This window comes from Chelonia mydas, chromosome 7 (assembly GCF_015237465.2).
Source record: "Chelonia mydas isolate rCheMyd1 chromosome 7, rCheMyd1.pri.v2, whole genome shotgun sequence".
In the NCBI taxonomy this organism is placed as follows: domain Eukaryota; kingdom Metazoa; phylum Chordata; order Testudines; family Cheloniidae; genus Chelonia; species Chelonia mydas.
This window is the reverse complement of record NC_057853.1, coordinates 101,530,505-101,553,356: the sequence shown is the minus strand read 5'-3', so window position 1 is coordinate 101,553,356 and position 22,852 is coordinate 101,530,505. Positions and strand designations below refer to the sequence as shown.

The 22,852-nt window shown below is 36.7% G+C and overlaps 2 protein-coding genes across 3 annotated transcripts in view; one reads left to right on the top strand and one right to left on the bottom strand.

Moving 5' to 3' along the window:
- The window catches only part of FANK1 (fibronectin type III and ankyrin repeat domains 1), a 79,642-nt gene extending 62,624 nt beyond the window's left edge, over window positions 1-17,018 (top strand). Inside the window, exons 7-12 of one of the 2 annotated variants that reach the window (XM_037905738.2) lie at window positions 778-943; window positions 2,896-3,039; window positions 3,744-3,821; window positions 3,906-3,950; window positions 4,052-4,141; window positions 6,276-17,018. In XM_037905738.2, the coding sequence (XP_037761666.2) occupies window positions 778-943; window positions 2,896-3,039; window positions 3,744-3,821; window positions 3,906-3,950; window positions 4,052-4,141; window positions 6,276-6,371 (619 nt within the window). In that variant the 3' untranslated portion in view covers window positions 6,372-17,018. The remainder of the gene's footprint in view (window positions 1-777; window positions 944-2,895; window positions 3,040-3,743; window positions 3,822-3,905; window positions 3,951-4,051; window positions 4,142-6,275) is intronic. The other variant, XM_043550865.1, reaches the window with a different exon arrangement.
- Window positions 8,233-22,852, bottom strand: part of ADAM12 (ADAM metallopeptidase domain 12) — a 341,603-nt gene continuing 326,983 nt past the window's right edge. The window contains exons 22-23 of the mRNA XM_007053046.4: window positions 17,127-17,257; window positions 8,233-14,190 (exon numbers count right to left, since the gene is read on the bottom strand). Coding sequence (XP_007053108.2) covers window positions 14,133-14,190; window positions 17,127-17,257 — 189 coding nt within the window. The 3' untranslated portion in view covers window positions 8,233-14,132. The remainder of the gene's footprint in view (window positions 14,191-17,126; window positions 17,258-22,852) is intronic.

Below are 22,852 nucleotides of genomic sequence, written 5' to 3'. Positions count from 1 at the left end.
AGCCATATTCCATGACTCCTAGTCCAGTGCTCCCATCCACTAGATCAGAATTTCACAGTGGGGATCATGAATGGCAGTCAGGGTGATCGCAAGGCATTGAAAATTATATTACTATCTAAAGCAAAGAAAAAATCTTCTCCCTCACTCTCTGTACACCCTTACGGTCTTAAGGTCTAGTATTCTCGGTTAGCGTCTCAAAGATACACAGACTAATAGGATTATTAATGATACATTTTTTTACTGTAACATTTATGGTAAATGTAAAGGAGTTTCAAACATTTTTGACTTTGAATAAGGGGTTGCCAACCTGAGAGAGGCTGAGAAACATACTGCCTCTTATGCCTGTGTAGGGCTGGAGAAGGCATAATGCTTCCAGTGTCGCTGTCTGAAGATGAACTCATTGATGGCCATTTCTACACCCTGACCTCCACTTGCTTGCAAGCATGCAGGAAGGTGCCACTATGGTGTTCAGTACTAGTAGCTCTCTCCTCTGTAGTTGGGTTATGCTGGCTGTAGCATTATGGTTCTCTTCTGTTTTGGAGCACTGGAGGCAGAGTGGGGTGCAGCAGGGTACGTGAAGGGTCTCGTGCCTTTCTTTCACCCTCTCCCAGGGACAGCTACAGCTTAGCTGTACATTAAATATCAGTAAAGTTGGTGGTTGTCAGCTCAAAATTAATAGTTGATGAGAAAAGGCTGCCCAAATTAAAGTACATCATCAATGTAAGTAAAATAATGATATCCCGTTCTTCCAGCAAAATAATTCTCTTTATGTTACAGCCTAATGTTAGCATGTTTTGCTGGTCACCTGGGTATTGTTAAATACCTCAGAGAACAAGGAGCTTCTTGGGAAGTCAGAGATCTGGGAGGTTGTTCAGCTTTGCACTGGGCTGTGGATGGAGGACATTGTGATGTTATTGAATGGATGATTAATGATGGCTGTCAGGTATGCATTTTATCTGTGTGTTTTTAAGAGAAAACAGCATTTTTATGGGACATAAAGAGGTTGTCTGATAGCCTGGTGATACTTTGGGAATGTTAGTGCTCTCTAAGTATATCTCTGAGCCCCTTGGGATAAAGGAGTACATCTTATTGCTGGGTGGAAACCCCTTGGCTGGAAGGATAGTGACCATGACATAGGTCCTGAACATCTAGGAATTGTGAAACTTGAAGAAAAAATGGGGGAAAGTGCAGGTCATCAGAGTTCTGATAGGAACATTGAGAATCTGCTATAGGAGGCTGGGGAAAGTGCTACCTTTTAGCTCTGTTGTTTTTTTATAATTAAATTACTATACTTTGGTAATTGTTTTGTAGATAGTTAATAGGGAAATAGACAGACCCTGAAATTGAAGGTTTTATAGTTTTAATAAAAATCTGGCATTCTGTTTTGCTCCCAAGCCACCATGAAATTGAAGACAGGCAGTCTTGCCTACTATTGATTTCGCACCATCTGGAGACACAAACTTGCATTAGCAAACAAAATGGGATATGCTTAGTAACAGCTCAGCAAATATTAGCAAATTGATGGATATAATTTAATCAAGTGGTTGCAGTTGATAAGATGCTGGAAAGCTCTGGTTCAAGACTGCAGGAAGGCTAAATGAAAAGTTAAAGATATGGAGATAAAGATTGATGGGTATAATGTTATTCTAATTGAGAATACAAGAACTGTAAAGAACTGAGAAATAACCTGTAAAACAAATTCAGATTAAGAAAAGTCATGTTGATAGAGGCTCCTGCAAGAGTGCAAAGTGAGAGAGAAGGAGATTATGTGCTAGGTAGGTCGAAATTAAACCTCACATTATAACTTTATTGTCGCATAGCATTCTTAGCCCAGTGAGTAGAGTAGTAGAGGTTACTGATAACTGAAAAATCTGCAAATCTTGGAGTGAAGTTTGGTCCTATTGCATTCCACAATGACTCCAACCTAAAGGAAAATGAGTTTTATATTTTCAGGACCTAAACTTGCATATTGCAGTCTGAAAAATATGAATATTGACATAGAAATGACATGTTTCTATTTTTCAGATTTAAAATAATTTTATCTAGGTTATTATCGTGTTCTTCTTTGGCATAAAATATCTTTTTTTATTTCACCATAAAAGAGTATGGACTTGGAATACTTAAATTATCAGATATCCAGCCATATTCAGGTTTACTGCTGGAGCAGTAGTACAAAGGTTCTGAAATCAAGAAGTAGAAAGGAGATTTTTTTTTTTTTGTAGGGGACTTGGTAGAAGATGTCTTATTTAAGTGATTGGCATACTGCTGAGGTTTTGTTGTAATATTAATTATATGTTTAGGGTGCCTAATGCTTTGCATTTTTGTTATTTTAAATTGCAATAAATAATAAATACATAATGATGTTATGATTCTTTTGGATGAGGAAGAAATTTATTCTCAATGCACAAGCTTCAAAGGCCTGAAAACATACAGGAGTCACTTCCAATGTCTTCTTTCTTAAAGCAGTTACCATGTAACTTGGGTGCAGAGCAAGGAATATATTGCCTCCTCTTAAAGGAGCATGCACTCACTGGAGCTTGCAGGAGAAACTTTCTGGGGTTCCAGTTAAAATATGTACCCGAAATACTACTACTAATATCCTCTGGGAGGCTGGCCACAATCTTAACTCCTATGGGCTTCATCCAGCAAGGAAGGTACTGAGTACTGTAGCCCTAATCCAGCAAAGCTCTTTAGCATATAATTTATTTTAAATATGTGAGTTAGTTCCCCTTAGGTTTATGGCACAATTTGATTTCACATTATAAAAATATGGCATCCTCAGAGAGGTTGTGAGTTTGTTCAACTCGGCAATTGCTCAGCAATGTGAAAAATCTTTGTTTAGTTAAATAGGGATTTTTTTTTCAAGTATAAGAAATGTCTTCCTTTCTACTATAGGTAGATACTAAAGATACAGTCTTAGAATGGACACCATTGATGAGAGTTTCTGCAGTAACAGGGAATAAGGATGTGGCATCTCTTTTAATTGAAGCAGGAGCAGATGTGAATATGAAAGATAAAGATGGCAAAACACCTTTAATGGTATGCCTTTTTCAATAACCAGTTTAGTTTTGTACTTGCAATTAAGATCAGGAATTTGACTACAATTAGAAAATCCTTGTTAACTCAGATATGCAGTAGGATAGCAATGGTTATGCATTCACTCCCAGAGGGCTTTTATTCAAGGGAAAAAACTACCAGTATTCCTCTACTAATACATTAAAAAAACTCTTGGTTTGGTTTGTAAAATAACAGTACTTAGTTGGAGTAGACTTCAGAGGCTCAAATGTATTTTTATTAGGATGAGTCCTCTGATTATCTCACCCTTTCAGAATTTATCTTTCTGAAGTACTGTATTCATATGTTCTATAGAGATGATAAAATGCTATCTATATCATGTTATTATTTCAGTCATCACAGAGGAACATAGCCTGTACATTTTAAATTCATAACATTTAGAAATACGTGTATGTGATATTTTGATCTTTGTAAGTCTACATATTATTGCAGAGCCCTCTCTGCTGTCTAAAACCCAGATCCTGCCTCAGATTCAGCTAGTGCTGATCTCTGCTCTCATTTGGAATCTCAGTGAAGCCAGTGGAACTCTGCATGGGCACTGGAGTCCACATTAGCAGATCCCGGTATAAGACTTAGGCCTGTGTAATGTAACATACATACACTAACTTGTGGCAGATAACAACATTGTAATATGAGGCTATGTATTCTAGTATTGTATTATATTGCAGGTGGCAGTATTAAATAACCATGAAGAGTTGATTCAGTTGCTGCTGGATAAAGGAGCAGACTCTACTGTTAAAAATGAGGTAGCTAAAAACAATTATATTATTTAAAAAAAAAATTTAAAAATATTTAAAAGATTTTGAATATGCCATTGTTTTGTCTTTCAGTATGGCAAAGGTCTCCTAGAAATGGCTAGAGGTTTTCACAGACATGTATGAATAATTATTTTACATATTGATTTCCTGGTTTCTACTGGTTTTGCTTTTTAAAATCCTTCCCTTTCCCTTAATCTTTCTGCTTTTTTTTGGTTTAGAGCGTGGTCATTTTGTTAGAAGAAAATAAGAGAAAATTAAATGAGAAAAACAATTTTCCTCCACCAGCTCTTGGCTCACAGTCACGTGAGGTAACTAAATAAAAGAAAAGGAGTGCTTTTTCTACCAGTAATGTGAAAACATGAAGACTGGCCCTCAGTTAAGCACTAGAATTTGCTTGTTTTACTTTATACTGTTCAGTTGTTACAGATTCTTGGATGCTCATTAAAATGTGTAGCTCAGCTTCTTCTTAAGGATGTTGTCTTGTATCTAAATGTATATGTATGTTGTACTGTCATTGTTCCCTAACACTACTTTATATTCTCTTGCATTTAGAGTTAGATGTAAAACAAAATAATGTTGTCATAAATGTAGTTTGTATATCATTCCCCTTCCTGTTCTAAGCCCTTCTTAGAGCTCATGACAAAGATTGTTTTTCACATATTTTTTATTACTTCCCTCTTTTTCTTTTCCTTTTTGTCCTAGTCCTGTCCCTCTGGCTAGAGAATGTTCAGTAACTCCCACTGATGCCTATTGTCACTCTTAAAATAGCCAGGAAGTCCCTTCTTTCTCCCGAGGAAATGAGCATCTTGCTTGCGCAGCATGCCCAGACTCAGCCATAGGAGTGAAGGACTAAGTTTAAGTCTTAAGAACTGTAATATCCTTCCAGGATAATGTGTTAGGTTAGGAAGGTGTATGTAATAAATTAAGTTGAAATGTGGATTTCAGGGTGGAAGCTGAATTGTGACATTAACTGTAACTATTATCTGATGTAAATAATCAGGGACCTCCTCATACACTGTCTTGCAGCATCAGGGGGCAACTAACACGCATGCACAACCTATCCTGCAGTAGAAACGCAATGAAGTCCAAGCACTTAAGTTTTATCACAAGATAAACTGCCTTATACTCACTTCAAGGGGTTGACCTCACCAAGTTCACTTTGTGGTAAAAATAAAGTGCCTGGTCTTCTCTGTGTTTTTACCTTGGGATAGCTCATGTGTGTTAGTTACCTTTTTCAGTAGAGAAGACAAGGCCTATACCGGGGAGGTAAGAGGAAATCGTCACTTAAAGGTACAGTCTACTCATCGCTAAAGGTACAGTCTAACAGCTTTTTGGAGTTCAAAGCTAAAGAATTCCAAAGCATTAATGTAACATTTAACCTGGCCTGGTCACCAAATAATGTTTTATTATTTTAAAAATTGCTTGTAACTCTTGCATTCACAATATAGTGTACAAGGTATTAGAAAACCCAGAAATGGGTAATTGGAGCTAAATAGTGATAAGCTTTAAACATTAATAATAAAAATTAAAAATCAACACAATTTTAGTAGCAGCCAATGTAAACTGTACAAATAATGAGATAAATGTTGATTTACTATCAACAGTGAGCAAACAAGTAGCAGAGTTATATACAATTTGAATGCTTTAAATTTGCACAATGGGAAGACCATTGAAATATAATTAAAGTACTCTTAAATTTGTAGAGGGGAGAGTGCACATCAATACTATTTACTGACAATTACCATATTTCATATGGTAATTATAGTTGACATTTTTTATATAAAACACATCCACATAACTATATTTTGATAGTCTTCTGCATGTTGTCACTTTTAAAATATACACTGATTGACATTAAAATGTAGATGTTTTCCTTTATCATGATAGGTTGCAATACTTTCCTTTCTACAATGAAATATTGCAATGGGGCACATCAGTTCTCTTAGGTGTAAATGTTTACTTTTAAGTGTCAATCGTACTTTCTGTCCTGTTGATAATGCTATCATATGTTTTAAAGCATAAGCTGGACTTGCTTTCAATTTACCTTTATATAGAAACACAAAGTATGCTTCCACAAGAAGTGACTTTCATTTTGTGGGGTGGGCTAGACTGTTTTTTTTTTGTTTGTTTGTTTTTTTACCTTTTAAGGTACCAAGACTGCCATTGTGGATTTCCCCCCCAACCCAAATGCAGCCAACATTCCTATCCTTGATGCTATGTTGTTTTAAGCAGTCCAATTGCCCAGCAGCACTGCCAATATGGATGCAATTTACTAAAATTCAAAAAATAAATGTATGCTAAAATTCTATTAATTGGAAAAAAAATAAACCTCAGTATCTTGAAATTCCTGTAAGAAGAAGATTGATAACAAAGAGACTGCACTATCAGAAATATTTTCCTCATTAAGGAAGAACTTGTTTGTGACTCTTCTTTCCTGTTCAGGTTTTATGCAGCAGAAGGAGCTTTGGAAGATGCTGGGGGGGCAGGGGAAAATACAACAGTTCTAGGATTTTCCTCCATTTGTGCTATTTCTTCTAGAAGCCAAATCTTCTTTTTAATCCGAAAAGCATTCCTAGTTCTTTCCAAGGCAAAGATAATGTCTGCAATGAAAATTCTGTTCTCTTAATCTAGCCTTTCAAAAAACTGTCAGCCAACTAATATGATTCACATTTTGCTGCAGATGCTAACTTTCTTTTCCACTCTGTTTACCTTTGTAAGATGTAAAGTCGAAATGGAACCATTAAAACAATAGTACTGTTAGGCATGGCAATTAACTAACAAATAATTGATTGTTTTTATGCTTATCCTCTGCATCTACATTTTTTCCAGGGATGGGCTCTTTACACACCTGTCATCTAACACAGGATGTTTTTATCTCTCACTTTGTGCTGGAGGGAAACTAGGCTATTTCTTACTCTTCTGTCATTTTATATTTTATTTGACAATCTTCCTTCGCTTTATAATGAATTTACTCAAATAGCAGGGATCTATGAGGTGAATCTAAAGGTTCCAACCCTGCTGAAGAACTACATGGAATTTCAGGGGGAGAAGGAGTTAAATTTTTTTGCTTGTTTTTAGTTCGCTTTTTTAAAAATTTAGGAAATTACACACACAAGTGTTAGAAGAATGTTTCTCAAGTTGCAAACAGAAGCACTGAAAAAGAAATACTAGAATTAAAGTTGCTTGTGCAACCTTAATTCAGCTCTCTTATCCATATGAATTAGGAAACGTCTTTAATTACATTTACATACTGTTTTCTCCACAGTACTCCCTATATAATGTTCAAAACAAGTATAGCAGTAATGTATATATTAGATGTACAGATCTACTTACAGAGCAAGGTGTGCAGCAGGGTTGCTTTGCAGCTGGGAGGGAGTTGGAAGCTTCTTAAACTAATGACAAACTCACATAATGCTGAAACACAAGTTGTTTAAGGAAATTTCAGGATACCCAAAGTTATGACACCAAAAGTAGCTATCTAGCCTGCCTAAAGCTGCTCATAACCTTTGATAATAGAAAAGCAGATAAACTGCTCCTTCAATATTAACGTAATTTCTGTTTTGCAAACGCTTTAGCAAGGAATGTTGTATGAGAAATTAAGCTTATGTTAGAAGTCTATGTTTCCTTCATATGCTCAATAAGCTATGTCAAATGCAGCTCTAAAAATGGGAGCTTGTAGCTCTGCGACTCCCAATGGCTAAAGAAAACACTATTTGTAAACAAGTTTTTTCCATTAGTTTACCATATGTAAAGATGGTAGTTCAAACTCCTATAAATTTTTTTCAAATTTTTAAGTACATATTTAGAAAATATCTGCATACATGTATAACAAAAAAGTGCCTGTGATATGCTGATTTATAAGAAAAATAATACTGTTGCATGGTGAAATTTTACAGTTATTTAGAGTGTCAAAATGAAATAATTGACATACCTAGCAAAGAAAGATGCTATCGTACTGATTTCTTAGGTAGTATCTTATATTTTTTTCTTGATGTGGTGCTTGCATTTTTTTTAAATCAATTTTGGTAATTACATAAGACAAAACAAAACAAATGTGTTTATTGTTTATTGAATATAGTATTCTTAACAATGAATAGAGTGTCCTGCTATTGCAACATTACATTGTGTCCACTTGTAATACATTAAAATAACAAATTCTATAAGAAATGTATACAAAAGTAACACAAACTGTTATATAGCTAAGTGTGTGGAAAAGTTAAGCACACTTAAGTTTAACTGAAGCATGATAAATGAATGGTTCATAAAAAGTAATGTGCTGGTTTATGTAGGTTTAATCTCAGATCATACTGTGCTAAATGGTCTGCAGTTTAAACAGTTAAAATTACTTATCAGTTGCTACATTTTTTTTTAAAGAACAATAGCACCTTTTTTTCCAGAGTCTAACCAAATGAAAACATGCCTTGTATTTTTATATATCCTGCCTTAAAGGGCTTTTAAAAATATTTTTCTGTGACTGCTCTGTTAATGACTGTTTACAGTCACTGGTCACACTTTTTAATGCTTTGTTTAAAAGCCTAAATTAATACATACAAAAGTCTTGTGGTGTTTTGAAATAGATGTGAATGTATGTTGGAAAGGCATATTCAGGCATGTTGGAGAAGCAAACACCATGCAGAAGAGAGTATGTGAAAGCAGGAATTTGACAGCGAGATGAAAGTTTATGAGGTGACTTAGATAACGTGCAGCACTTCAATGGTTTTTAAAGTGCTTTATCAATACTAATTACGCTTCAAAACCACCCTATGAATTGGGTAATTAAGTGTTACTATATCCATTTCACGGATGGGGAAAACTGATGCTGAGAGGTTAAGTAACTTGTGCAAGATGAAAAGGAGAAATCTGTATCAAGAGAAGGATGAAAATTCAGGATCTCCCAATTCTTACTCCCATATTTAAACCATTAGACCCCACACTCTCTTAAATCTGTAGTAGATTAGTATTTTATTTTGTTTACTATTAGCTAAATTTATATTTAGCTATATTTTGCGAAATGTGATGATGATCCATAGGGGCATAATCTCTTGTGGATAGATTTATTTAGTTGCTGTTCAGAAGGGATAATCTGTATGTAGAATGAGTTCTGGCACTAAAGAGTTTACAAAAGTAAATTTCCTAGTGTACTAAAAGATAATTAACGAATGAATCTTCCTTCAACCTTATTGTAAATGTCTAAATGCATTAAAAACAAACTATAACTAGTAACATTTATTGGGCATTAGCAAATAGCGCAATAACATTACATTTTCAAATAATCGGAACCAAACAGAACTGATGCTAAAAAAAGTAACTGCCAGGGAAATAAAGCCATGTACAGCAGCTTTGAACTAACTAGGCATTTAAAAGAAGACGCTCAGGTGGAAAAATCACACTTGTATCTATATAAAAGCAATACCTATGATTACTAAAACTGAAAGATATTAGATGGGAAAATCCCATATCTGTCTGTTTTATACAGTTTTTGTACTTCGCATATTTAGTAATTTTCACTAGTTTGTTGATGGTCATTTGTACTTCCAGTCCCATGCACTAACATAATGCAACTTCATGCATTGCTCTGTGGAGAGCCCATGTACGTGCTCTTCCCTAGGAGAGTGTTGTTTACCAGTAACAGCAGCAACAATGCTTTAAGTTTTTACCTCTCTAGAATGAGGGAATGCTTTCAAAGGGTCCAGATCTCTCTGGCATTCCCCAACCAGGACATGAGTCAGCAAGTTTCAAGTAGGTCATACATACTTGTATCATAGCCTTTAACTGTAAAATTAATCTCAAAATTATTATGTGTTCTTGAGCTGTTTTGCTTTAAGAAGTTTAAATGTTTCATAACTGTTGATATATGGCCCCCTGTTTAGTCAGCTGTTTTAAGTAGTTGTAAATTTTTAATTTACAAGTTGGTTAAAGGTGTTTTTCAGAGATTTCTCATGCAGACTTAAGATGAACCGTAGGATAGCAAGCGTTGTCTTATTAGTAATGATGCATCATCTCACTGTAGGTCATATAAGCAAAACGCATGATCATATGGAGGTCAATCTTAAAGTATCGAGACTTAACTGTTATGGTTCAGATTAGTTTTAACCCATCTATGATCTTTGTAAATCTGTTTTGTCAGCGTGGGTGTTAACTGAGGCTCTGATCCTGTAATAAGAGCCATACACACAACCTCACTGGATTCATGAAGCATTCGTAGATTTGGCATTGCAATATTTATGCTAGGAATTCCGGCTTGTTAAAGGGGTATTGCTTAGAGATGCTGGTTACACTTTAAGGTTCCATTTATAAATAGTTTTTAAAAGGTTAATGGGTGATTAACAGATGCTTTGATACATGGTTAATCAATTGTTATAGAATCCAACAGGTTAATAGGTTACTTGTGCTTACAACCATCTATTGATGTGCCTATAACCACCTGTAATATATGCAAGTGTAACCCATACACCTTCTGGGTGTGGTGTTCTGTCCCATCTAGTGGCACTGAGACCACTTAGAGAGAAATTAATGAGTCTGCGCTACAGCCATATGGCTTTTAGCTCATACAGTAGAGAGTCATGTACTAAGCTCCTAGAGGTCCCAGGTTCGATCCTGCCTGACAACTGGGGTCTGTTGGTGTTACTCAAGCATATTCAAAACATGAGTAGTAACATCTATTATACCACATGCAAATGGAACCTTTTTTAAGTCCACGTTATTTAAGAAGTGCACCTTTGTGTTTAAACACATTGATGATGATGAGGGGAAGTTGATCTGGTTTAAAAAACTTTCAGACCAGTCATTCAACTTCTATTCCTCTATATCATGTTAAACTGTTCTTGCTAATACATCTTTCACAAAAGTAGACTTAAAGAATCATACATGTATCATCCTAATAAGCCTTAGCACCACTAAAGAGTACCAGTTCAAATGATTAGGTTCCTTGCAGCAGTTTGATTTTTACAGTGTGTGCCACTTTGTCACAAAATTTTGCCAATTACAAGAGACAATGGCCTTTAGTTTTAGTTTCACAATGCCCAATAGGCATAAAAGGGTTCCCTCTGTAAGTAGCCATTATTTTCTTATATCTTGTTGATTGTGTGGTTCATGTGATGGTGAACTTGAAGAAATTTAGATTGTAAGGCAGTGTACACTCTTCACTCTGTTTACATATTTTGACAAAGAATTGTTTTTTATATAGTAGCCAAAAATCCTCCTTGGTGCATCTGCATGGAATTACACCAGGAAGAATTTGTCTCATGGTGCTTCTTAGTCTTGAAATACCTTATTTTCAGAAAGAATTAAGTTATACATTTTAGTTGCAGGCACTGGAAAATTAGCCTCTCAGCTCTTGAGACCACTATTATATAGGCCCATAATTTGACCCATTCACAATCTGCTGAAGTATAACCTTTTCATTGAGAAATCAAGAAAGAGTTGCAAAAACAAAACAAAAAAATCCCAATCCCCTCAAAAACCCCTTTATTGGGCTTACAGCTATAATTTTAGTACTCGCCATGCTTCCTTTGCAGGGTCTGAAGCAGCAACTAAACAGTATTTCCATCACTGCACACAATTATGCAGGGAAGCTAATACATAAATAAGGAAATAGACAGGAAAGCCATATTGTCTTCTGTTGTATTAGAAACATGGGGAAAGTTTAATATTTGCAAAAGGGTAACGAAGAAAAAATATTTACTTTCAAATGATGTGGTTGTTGGGATTTTCTAAAACTATAACACTTTCATAGAATACTTTACATGTGCAAAGCTCTGCAAAAATACTGAATACTTTCCTACCTCAGAAGGGTATTATCACAAAGAAAAAGATACAGAAGATTTTGTGTCCTTTTAATAGTAATAGAAGTTTTAGGACTAAGTCCCTGCATATCATACTGAAAACTTCCTCCAGTATAATCTGAGGGTTCAGGTCCCAAGATGCTGTAAATTATTACAGCTCCATTGAAGTCAACAAAGTTGCTCTGATGTACACCAGCTGAGAAGCTAACCCTTAGGTAAAATTCTAACCCCACTAAAGTCAGTGGGAGTGTTGCCATTGACTTCCATGTGGCCAGAGTTTCACACACAGTCTTTAAACGTTATCAGAAATACAGAAATATTTTGACACAGTATAGTCAATGGGAGCCTATGAAAGGAATGACTTGTCCATATGAAACCTAGTGTGTTTTAAAAGTGATGTATTTTCCTAATTCTGGCAACAGAACAAGATGCCACTGAGGAGTTGAGGCTTTTAAAAACAAAAATACCCATCCAAAATTCATAAAAAGGTTGTTTAAATAGCCACAACAGCACCTGGTTTTGGTGTTTGCCAAATCCAATATAAAAAAAAAGTAGAGTGCCACCATGTCTCCATGTTTATCATAAATATTTTGTTCGCATTATTCAGAATGTCTTATAAAGCACTGGTAATTTTATTAAACATGCATGTTTTAGGAACTGAAATGTCTTTGAGGAGGATTCTATTTTGGTTTATTTGTTTTGTTGGTAATGTGGATTTAGCTAGCTAGTACATCCATAAACCTGGCTGCTATATTGTTGTCTTGATACAGTGGAGATTAAGAAAGAGTTACACTCACTGAAATGAGAACCAAAGGCCTCTGTACATTTCTTTCTGCTTGAACAAACAAAAACTATGAACAGGAAACTAACCCATTTTTGACAATAATGTTAGTAATGGCTCCCACTTAGTCTTTTTCAACTTGTATTGAAAAGAAAAGTTTGTTGATAGTGTAGCTGAAACAAACTATTTTTAGCAGTGTTACAGAAAGAGTGTGGAAGGGACCGCACACACTCAAGTTTCCTGTAGCAGTGTTGAAAATGAATTTGTTGCATCTACGCTCACAGTGAAAGCATTTACAACATTAGTTGCGCTAGGTCAGGGTGGTGGAAAAGGTAGGGAGGAGCTGTCACTGAGCCTTTGCCGCAAAATGGCCATTTTCCTAATATAATTTAACCCACATGTGGAGCAATGGTCAGTAGTAGCTTGATTTGTTTATCACTGTAAAAGAGATGATCCACCACATGGTGATTTGAGGGAGCTAAAGCGGGACTTAAAATATTCCTCTAACAATTTCAGCCGTGTGAATTAAGAAATAAAATCAGAAAGCTATTGATTTCCAATCTCTGCTTTTTGATGAAGATTAGATATACAGATGAAGGGCAAAAGTAGCTTTTCTTTTTACACTGAATGGTACTCAAGAGATATGAAGATCCTGTCCATGTTTTCAGATACATCATGTCTTTATACTAAAGTATGTCTTTTTAACACTTCGTTCACAGGAGTATGAGTATTTTGGAGATTAAAAAGGGGGAAAAATCCATCAGAGACGGACAATAACATTTTAGAAGTTAGATACAAAACAGTAGTAAATATGTAAAATACAGTTGATAAGCAGAAGTGAGGCAGCAGAAATACATATAATCTTTTTAAAACAATTATTTGTAAATATAGCATCTTAGTGTTTTCAATGTATTTGACTGTATAGCTGTATTGCATAGTAAGATGTCGCTATCTTATATGATATTGAATGTATCTAATTACCAAAGCATCAAAAAATGTAATTATTGGAAGGCCTGAATCTGCATTGATATGGAATGATTGTGTTGTGTTTGATAAAACCGTGAGCTAAAAATACAATTTTATGATATATAGTATTTGTCCAAAACCAATATGCTCCCTTTAAGTACAGATTTCCTGACAATTTCCAACAGTGACACCAGGCCTCTTGAAATTACAGTACAACTAGTAACAGTTATTTTGGTTAAACAGATACGGTATACATTTGTGTGCAGATATCGGGCATTTCACTGGATTCCAGAAAACATGGCTCACCCTGATGTAATCATTCAAAGGTTTGTTATAAACCATTGAAATCACTAGAGTTGTTTATTCATTGATTTATCCATGAGTATCAGTACTCTATAAAGAATAGATCAAAACTAAACACTCTACATAAGACACAAAGCAGAATGTTTCAAGTTCACTAAAATATTATAAAAAAGGCTTCCTTCCTAGGAAAACTCAGCTATGGTAAAAAAAAATATCTACTACAGTGCACTGCACTGTAATAAATATTAATCATAAATTAATAATTTACAAGTACCTGAGCAAGTACACGAGCACCATAGCACAGCACAGCACCAAAAGCAGTAGCTCAGAGTTCTTAAAAATAATGGTGTTTTAAACATTAAAAATTCTAAGTATTGTTATTTTTTTAAACCCACTCTAGTTGGAGTTTAAAGATAGTGCAAACTTCTGTCTTCACTTTTTTCAGAAAGGTGTCAGATTTTCTTGTCATTTCACATAGGCAGTGTTGCTGGATCTGGGCACTTGTGGATGTTTAGGTGCAGGTCTGTTTAAAAAAAGATTAGAAATATATAAATGAAAATGTCAAATTGTTAAACTTCTTCTGTTTTTTAATTTTGGCATTAGGATGTATAGCTTAATTCATTCAGCAATAAAGGGATTTACCAATTTTATCTTCATTTTGTGGAGAAGAAGCACAGAACTTTTATGTTGGAAAAAGATAGGACATCCAACTTCTTTTGAAGCCACCATCAGATCTGCTCTTGTGACAGAAGCAGATTCCTTGTGTGACCCTCATACAAGTCCCTTCAGCTGTTAAAACATTTTCCTCTGACCAGTGGCAGAACTAGGCTTAAGTTTTACGTGTGTGTTCTAACCTTCCTTAGCTCCCTATTCGGTCACTTAATTTAGGACACTTCTAAAAAATGCTGCTTAGTCCTGTACTGTAGCTATCAGTTCAAAGATGCCACTCTGAAGTACTGTTACTGCTTCTTAAGAGCATCTTACCGGGACGCAATACAGGGTCTTAGAGGAACTCCTCTCTCCCTCCCATGGATCTTCCACATGGAAGAGTCATACTGGTAAGTTAAGAGCTATGCATAACATACAGAATTATTAGGAAAGTAAAATGTTATTTTGGTCTTATTTTTCAGTTTTCTGAGCTGAGCATCACACTAGGTGCCTCAGGGTAGAACTGCTATGTACTTCCAACGCCATTATTTTTATTTCTTTGAGACTTTTTTTTTTTTAAATGCGTAGAAGATTTAAACTCTAGGGTTAGATGATACAATAATAAAATGGAAATTTGGAAGTTAATGGAGCCTTATTTATACTAGATCCCCCACTGGTGCTACTAGTGGTGGAGATGAACTGGTGTTAACATGGGTGAGAATTTCTAGATAAAGGGTGATAAAACTTCCTAGTGAAGATAAGGTCTAAGAGGTACCCTTTAAAATACCACCTAAAAGGATTAAATGTTTGTGTGTGGAGGAGGTATGGGGTTCAGATGGCTCAGGGAGGAATATAATGAAGATTCTCAGTGTACATTTCCAATATACAGGACTACACTAGTTAAAAAAAACCCCACCTTTCTATCAAATATGAGTCTCTGTTAAATTGCTATCATCCCCAGTTCTAGTTGTCTGCAGCAGTACTGTGCTGTCTGAAAAGGCTAGCTACTGGATTCTTTCAAAGCAGCTGCTGTAAGAGACATCTCTCTTGTGCTACTGAAAAATTTTCACAATCTCAGTTTGTGCTGCAACATCACTATCTGCTTGTTATTCACTTTTTTGGCAGGAGGCAGGGGTGTGTAAAAACAAACACTTATCTTGCCACACAGTTTTCCTCATGAAAAGTAACTGCAATGCCCTGATTTTGAAAGAAAAACTGTATTTGCTTTTTTTTAATGGGCACAGCTTAAATCGTGTGTTGACACAGAAACCACAAAGCAAAGCACTGAAGCTTCAAAACAATTTTCTCTATCTACAGTATGGGTGACTTTACTGCAAATCTTTGCTATGCCTGTTTGAACTTATTTATCTTGTATGTTTTTAGTTTTATTCTGTTTTATTCACCAAGAATTCTTCCCAAGTAATGTAATGAAATCCTCACATCCTTTGTGACACTAAATTTCTGAACCACTGCCAACTACATTACTTTCTGGTAATGCTGAAACTATAAAATAATGGCAAGCTTCCTTATAGGAGGTGCCTGCCAATAAAGCATTGTTGATCCAGAAGAATATCATCTCAATGTGCAAGGTTATTGCATGTGGTCTTTCATACATTATATAAGATCAAATAGCTCTTGCATGAGTTTTGCCTTCATGAGGGCTGTAGAGTAAGGCTCTCTATCTCTTCCTTGTGCTCCATGCCACAGTCTTTCATCATCATTCCTTGCAGGCGGTCAGACTAGATGATCACGATAGGAAGCAGTGGGGGCAAAAGACCTATATGGCTTTAAGATTAAACTCGATAAGTTTATGGAGGAGATGGTATGATAGGATAACATGATTTTGGCAATTAATTGATCTTTAAATATTCATGGTAAATAGGCCCAATGTCCTGCGATGGGATGTTAGATGGGGTGGGATCTGAGTTACTACAGAGAATTCTTTCCTGGGTACCTGGCTGGTGAATCTTGCCCATATGCTCAGGGTTCAGCTGATCGCCATATTTGGGGTCGGGAAGGCATTTTCCTCCAGGGCAGATTGGAAGAGGTCCTGGGGGTTTTTCACCTTCCTCTGTAGCATGGGGCACGGGTCACTTGCTGGAGGATTCTCTGTATCTTGAAGTCTTTAAACCATGATTTGAGGACTTCAATAGCTCAGACATAGGTGAGAGGTTTATTGCAGGAGTGGGTGGGTGAGATTCTGTGGCCTGCATTGTGCAGGAGGTCAGACTAGATGGTCATAATGGTCCCTTCTGACCTTAAAGTCTGAGTAATGTACAATATGAAATTACCATTACATAAGAGTTTAAAAAATAAAGTGAATTAGACGTTTAAAGACAGATCCTGAGCTGGGATAAAATGGGATACCTCCATTGGAAAAAAAAATAGAGCTACATTTATTTATAGTAGCTGAGAATCTGGCCCTATCTTTCACATATTTGGTAAACAGAGAGAAAATGATTGCTATGTATCTTAGTAATAAATAAAGGTGCTATACAATGGTATTTTATGTGCAGTTAGAATATAACTTACTATGGTATAATATCTCACTGCTATATAATAGATGTCTTCATTTTTGATCTCCTCTGTGATATACTTGTTTACTACCGAGTAAGATACAAACACAATGCTAACATATTTATCTAGGTAAAGGAGGTGCAGGGAACCTTATATGATGACAGACCATTTAAATGGAGAGGATGGTGGTTTTTCCAAAAATATGGTAAGTCAGCTTTAAGTAAGGGAGAGTCTACAAGTTCCAGTAAAGAATTTGCTACAGGTTATAAAAACATTTTGATTAGCAAAACTAACCTTACAGGAGTAATGTGAGGCACAAGTTTCTGATGTCCAAGTATTGGGCTGGAGGCATTGTTAAACCGAGCGGTTTTGTTCAGAGGATTTGCTGGCAAAGGCTTTTGAGGAGGGTTTGGTTTGAGAGTTTCCTATAAAAAGATATCAGATCATGTAATCTTTATAAACAAAATGAAAAAATAAACTCTTGATTTTAAATGGAGTTGCTTTAGACTATTTTGTATGCAGTAGATAGAACACATGGAACACTAAGGTTTGTTGTCGTTTTATTTTTTTAAATGCTCATCAGAGAGGTGCATTTTAAGCCTACAGCATACCACACGATGTCCAAATTACAGAATGTAATTTTTACACTTCAAATGTAATTAATGTAAATTTTTCAAATCTTTTATATTGCATATTTTCAGAACTATGGTGTACTTAGACCAAAAGACCTTTTTAGATAAAACTCACTCTTAACTTTCCTACTGCAAATGTGGTAATTCCATAATTCATGTTTTGGACGGTGGGACATATTCTGCCCTCAATTATGCTCATGCCATACAAAAGAAAGTAGCAAATCAAAGGAGGGTGGGTAACAAGAATGCAATTAGATCAAGGATGAATTTAGTCCATTGTGTCCACATATGTTTATAAGGTTGATCTGTAAAGTGTTTTTTTTTTTTAAATAAATGAACTTCTACTATATTTTATTGTCTTATGATATATAAAGAGGGCTGCAAAGGATTTCTTTTTAGTCTTTTTCCTTCTTTGTTTTTATTTTAGAAATATTGTGAATAACAAATCTGATCTTCACTACCTTTGTGGGAGAACCTTTGATGGGTCTCATTGCATGTGTATTGTGACTTCACTCCTTTATTGAAGAAGCAGTGGTGTTAAAAAGACATCTTTTGTCCAAAATTTTAATTAATCATTGAAAGTTAGCAGGTGTTAATGTAAAACTAAACAAAACAAACAGTTTTAAACAACTTGAGTAAACATCCCCTCCTTTTTCAGTTGCTCAGTTTTCATTTGTTTAACTCATGTGATGTCATAATTTCACTAGTTAGTGTCTTTCAGGGTTTGAATGTCTAGCATTTAAAATTTTTAAAAAAGCAAACAATTTTTCAGGTCATCTTTATACATTACAAGGAGCGCAAAAAAAAAAAAAAAGCGCAAGCTCAACTTTTATTTTCTTACAACCCCCTTCCTCTGCAAATCTAGATGCAGCTGCATTCCAATAGCACATCCAGGTCTCCAGAATGAGTTTCCATCATCCATTGTTTCCTGGGCAGTGTTTTTGGCCTGGTTAATTTACAATTAGTAAACACATACAAGGTTTCCTGCAGGAGATGACAACAGTGGAAATGACTTCAAAATGCAAATTTTGGATGACCCTAGAATCAAACTTTCTGATTCCAGTTTGACTGGTGAGCATTCATGGAATTGTTATAAATGCAGCTGCAATTTATTTCAGCCAAAAGAACTGTGGAATTAAGTAGTTCATTAGTGGAGAACAATAGTAATCTTGCTGCAAGGCATGAATTAATGTCATTACTGTGTGGTCCTCAAACTGCTGCAAAGATGTTTGCATAGTTTCATTGGTCTTAGAGAGAAGGATGTTTTGTTGCACAGTTTGTGATCCAAAAAACTACCACCATTTAATATTGTTTGCAAATTGGCGTGTGTGCAGCTGAGCAAAAAAAGGTTTCTGAATACCAAATTTCAAGAGTTATTCCAGAATCTGAAACTTCCAACAATGATTTTTAGTTAATGGAAACTTAGTGGATCTGTGCAACCTGGGCTTCAACTGTACAAACTAATTCACTAAATGTTTGTTTAATCTAGAAAAATTAATGCGTGTTAAAAATAGCTATGTGACTATGGACCTCACTAGTGAGCATCTGCCAAATAATGAATTTATCTGTGCATCTCCCCAGTTTACAGATAGATTAAATGAGTTGTTCAAGGTGTCACAGGACATTTTTGAGAGTCAGAAAATGGACTCAGCTCTTCTTAACCATAAGGCCATCCTTCCTCTTCAAAATCCCCCAAATTGTTTATTTCAAGAATCTGAGAGTTACATCATCTAACTCCCCACTACTAAAAATTAGGGCGGAATAAAGGTGCAGTTGATGAAAAAGAAAAAGAGCAGCTTAAAGAGGTACTATAAGTAGGGAAACAATGAAAGATTTGACAAAGAACAACTAGGTACATTAATTACTCTTTCAGAAAGAGGTATAGCATTTTCATTATCTGTTTAAGCATCTAATTTTCAACATAAGCATTACACTTTCAAAGGGAAATGGGGAATGACCACTACTAAACCTGCTGATCACAAAGAATTAAAAAGCTGGACTTTAGGTGAACTTTGGATTCAGTCAGCTCAAATTTAGAATAGTTTTAAAAACTGAAACTGGAGTTTTGTGTCCCTCCTCTCCTTGCTTGCAGTCACCCCATAACTTGTACTAATGCTGTGTGTAAGTGGGGAATGGCAACATGAAATAAAATTCTTTTTCTGTTTGTTTTAACTTATCATAGTAGCCAATCTCTGACTCCATAAAAGTCAATCTTGCCCATCATCCAAAAGAATTTTGAGCTCTTATCAACTTCCTCCTTTAAAATAAAGGAACAAACATTTTTTCTTATCAGTGCTGTTTTGTGTGTATAGAATAGACTTCATACAAGGAAAATATGAGGGATATTGCAAATAGTAATGAAGTAATCAGCCATGGTGGGGAAAAACAGCAATTTCTTGTAAATATCTTTCTATGTGATGGGAATACAATGATGATGCTTATGAAGTCAATTATAGATATTAGCAAATGAAATTGTTCAAAATTTGGTAATTTTCAGTGGATATAAAATGGACAACCTGAAATCTGTAAGAGAGAAGCAGCTTTTCTGTTCCAAGAAACCAGATGTGCTAGATTTCTTGAGGAATAAAACTTGCATGTATGCATCTATGTGGAATTGCCTCTTACTGAAATATTTTACGTTCCCTAACGTAATGGTGGTGGTGTTTTTTTGTTTTTTTTTTTAAACCACCTTTCAATATGGTTGGCACATGAGAGATTGTGTGCAATTTTATTATATCATATTTGGTTGCAGTTGGTCTTTCTTTGCCAAAGAGTTAATGACCAAATAAATAAAAATCAGTATTACAGCGATGGCAAGAAATTAGAAGGAAATAAGTCTTCTTGCATCATAAAACCTTTGTTCCATTGACTGCCTACAATAATATGAAAGTGACCTGCTTCTGCAATTACTTACTTAGGCATGCGAGTAGCTTTACTCAGATGAGCATTCTAACTCATCTGTGTAAAGTTACTTATTCACTTGAGTTTGCAGGATCAGGCCTTAATGAAAATTCTTTTACTCTTATTTATTTGTATTATGGCACTATCTAGATGCCCACGATGAAGATGGGGACCTGAATGGAGTAGGCACGCTAAAAAAAAAAATAGGCCCTGGCCTGAAGATCTTACAGACAAGATCAACAAAGTGCAGGAATGTTACTTTCTCCATTTTACCTATCCTAAGTGGTAGGTAGCTACCATTTCATAGCTTCTCTCCCATGGCTCTCTGCTAGTAGCACCTTCCTTTCCCCAAGCCCAGTAGGAAATGGAACTGCTTACTGTGTAGCTGAGGGGCACAGAACAAGGAAGTGTCAGCACCTTGGTTACAGATCATCAGCATTTGGACTTGCCTCCATGGGGAAATTATTCCAGAATAGCCATTCCACTGAAGTGTCTTTTTGGGGGGGTTTAGCCTAATTCACATTGGTAGTAGATAGAGCATGGGTGGGCAAACTTTTTGGCCTGAGGGCCACATCTGGGTGGGGAAATTGCTTGCAGGGCTATGAATATAGGGCTTGGGCAGGGGGTTGGGGTGCGGTGTGCAGGAAGGGGCTCAGGGCAAGGGGTTGGGGCAGAGAAGGGGTGCAGGGTGTAAGAAGGGGCTCAGGGAAGGGGGTTGGGGGGCAGGGGACTCAGGGCAGGGAGTTGAGGGTGCAGGGGGTTGGGCTGCAGGCAAGGGGTTGGGGTACAAGGGGGCTCAGGGCAGGGGGTTGGGGTGCAGGAGGGGTTTGGGGTGTGCCACTTACCTGGAGTGGCACCGGGGTGGCAGCAGTGTGCAGCAGGGCCAGGGCAGGCTCCCACAGTTCCCCGTTCCCAGCTACTGGGCGCTTTGGGGGAGGTACCTACAGGCAAGGGCAGCATGCAGAGCTCTCTGCCCCCCCCCTCCCCCCCCGAGGACCGCAGGGACGTGGTGCCGGCCACTTCCCGGAGCAGCGCGGGGCCCACGGCACCATGGGGTTGGCAATCCCACAGGCTGGATCCAAAGCCCTGAGGGGCTGGATCCGGCCCGCGGGCTGTAGTTTGCCCGTCCCTGAGATAGAGCTTAATGGGAAAATTTGAAAGTGGAGGGAGCTACACTGGAAGGAACATGCACATTAGGAGCTCTTTGGGAATAGCTATTTCACTTGAAATTCACACCCTCTCTCATTCTGGAATATCTTCCACATGGAGACAAGCATGGTATTAGCAGCGTGCAATGAAGTAGATGGACAAAGGAAAAATGGGGATGGGCATGGGGTGGTAATTATGGCAGTTGGGAAAACAGAATGGAGAAGAGGAGAAAAATGAATAGAGCAAGAAGGGGCACAGGAAAAAGGTGAGACTGGCGGTAGAGGCAGATGATTGAAGGAGGGAGTTACAGAGGATGAGGTGACAAAGAATGGACTGGAAAACAGTGATGTGATAGGAAAGAGAGGCCGAAGAAGAAATCACCTAACTGGGAGAAAATGCAATACGAAAACAGTGGCCCTCAGAAGGAGCGAAATGCATGTTTGAGAGAACAGAAAACAAAAAAGATGCATCTTTACAGCTGTGTTTCATATTCTCAGCATATCACAGGGAATACAAATTGACACAAGCCATGTCAATTTATGGAAATGAACATGGAAATTAGTTGTAACCCTAGAGCTCCTGGCAACTTGCTAGTATGGCCCCCAGTACCAAAAAGGTGGTGCTTTTCTGCTCAGGTTATCTCTGCTAATAAGGCCCTTTCCCTGACCCTGTTTCCCCGACTACAGAGCCTCAGCTAAAAGTGTTTATGGACAGATTTATTTCTCCAGTTTTATATCAGTAACCTAGAGTCGAGTTCAGCATGTCGGGTTTTCATCTATATTTGGAGAAAGGGCTGTTTTCAATAATGGCACTAGCTCTTGTTACATCTGTGCTTAGGAGAGGAAAAAAGTGTATTTCTTATATATTAGGCAGCTATAAACAATGCATATCAACTCTGATTTGCTCCTTTGGTATGTTCGGACCAAAGCTCCTTTGGTATGCTTATGGAAGAGGTTTCTAATCTAAAATGCACTGTGAGAAAGAGGGGTCTTGAAGAAGGTGCTTCAATGGATTCTGTATCCGGGAGCTGACTGTAAACCCAGTTTGAGATGACTGTGGCAGAACATGCAGACAGTAAATACAGGTCTGGTGCCTTACCAACTATATCCTACACCAGGGGTTCTCAGACTGGCAGTCAGGATCCATCAGTGGTGCCTCCAGCATTTAAAATGTGTTTTTGATTTATAATTAAATAAATTATACTCTCTCAGAGTCTTGCTGTGTGAATGGGGTTACCAATACAAACATTTGAGAACCACTGTCCTACAGTAAGGACATCCTATAACAAGTTGATTTAGATGAGATTGTGGTGTGGCAAAACAGCAATAGCATGCAACT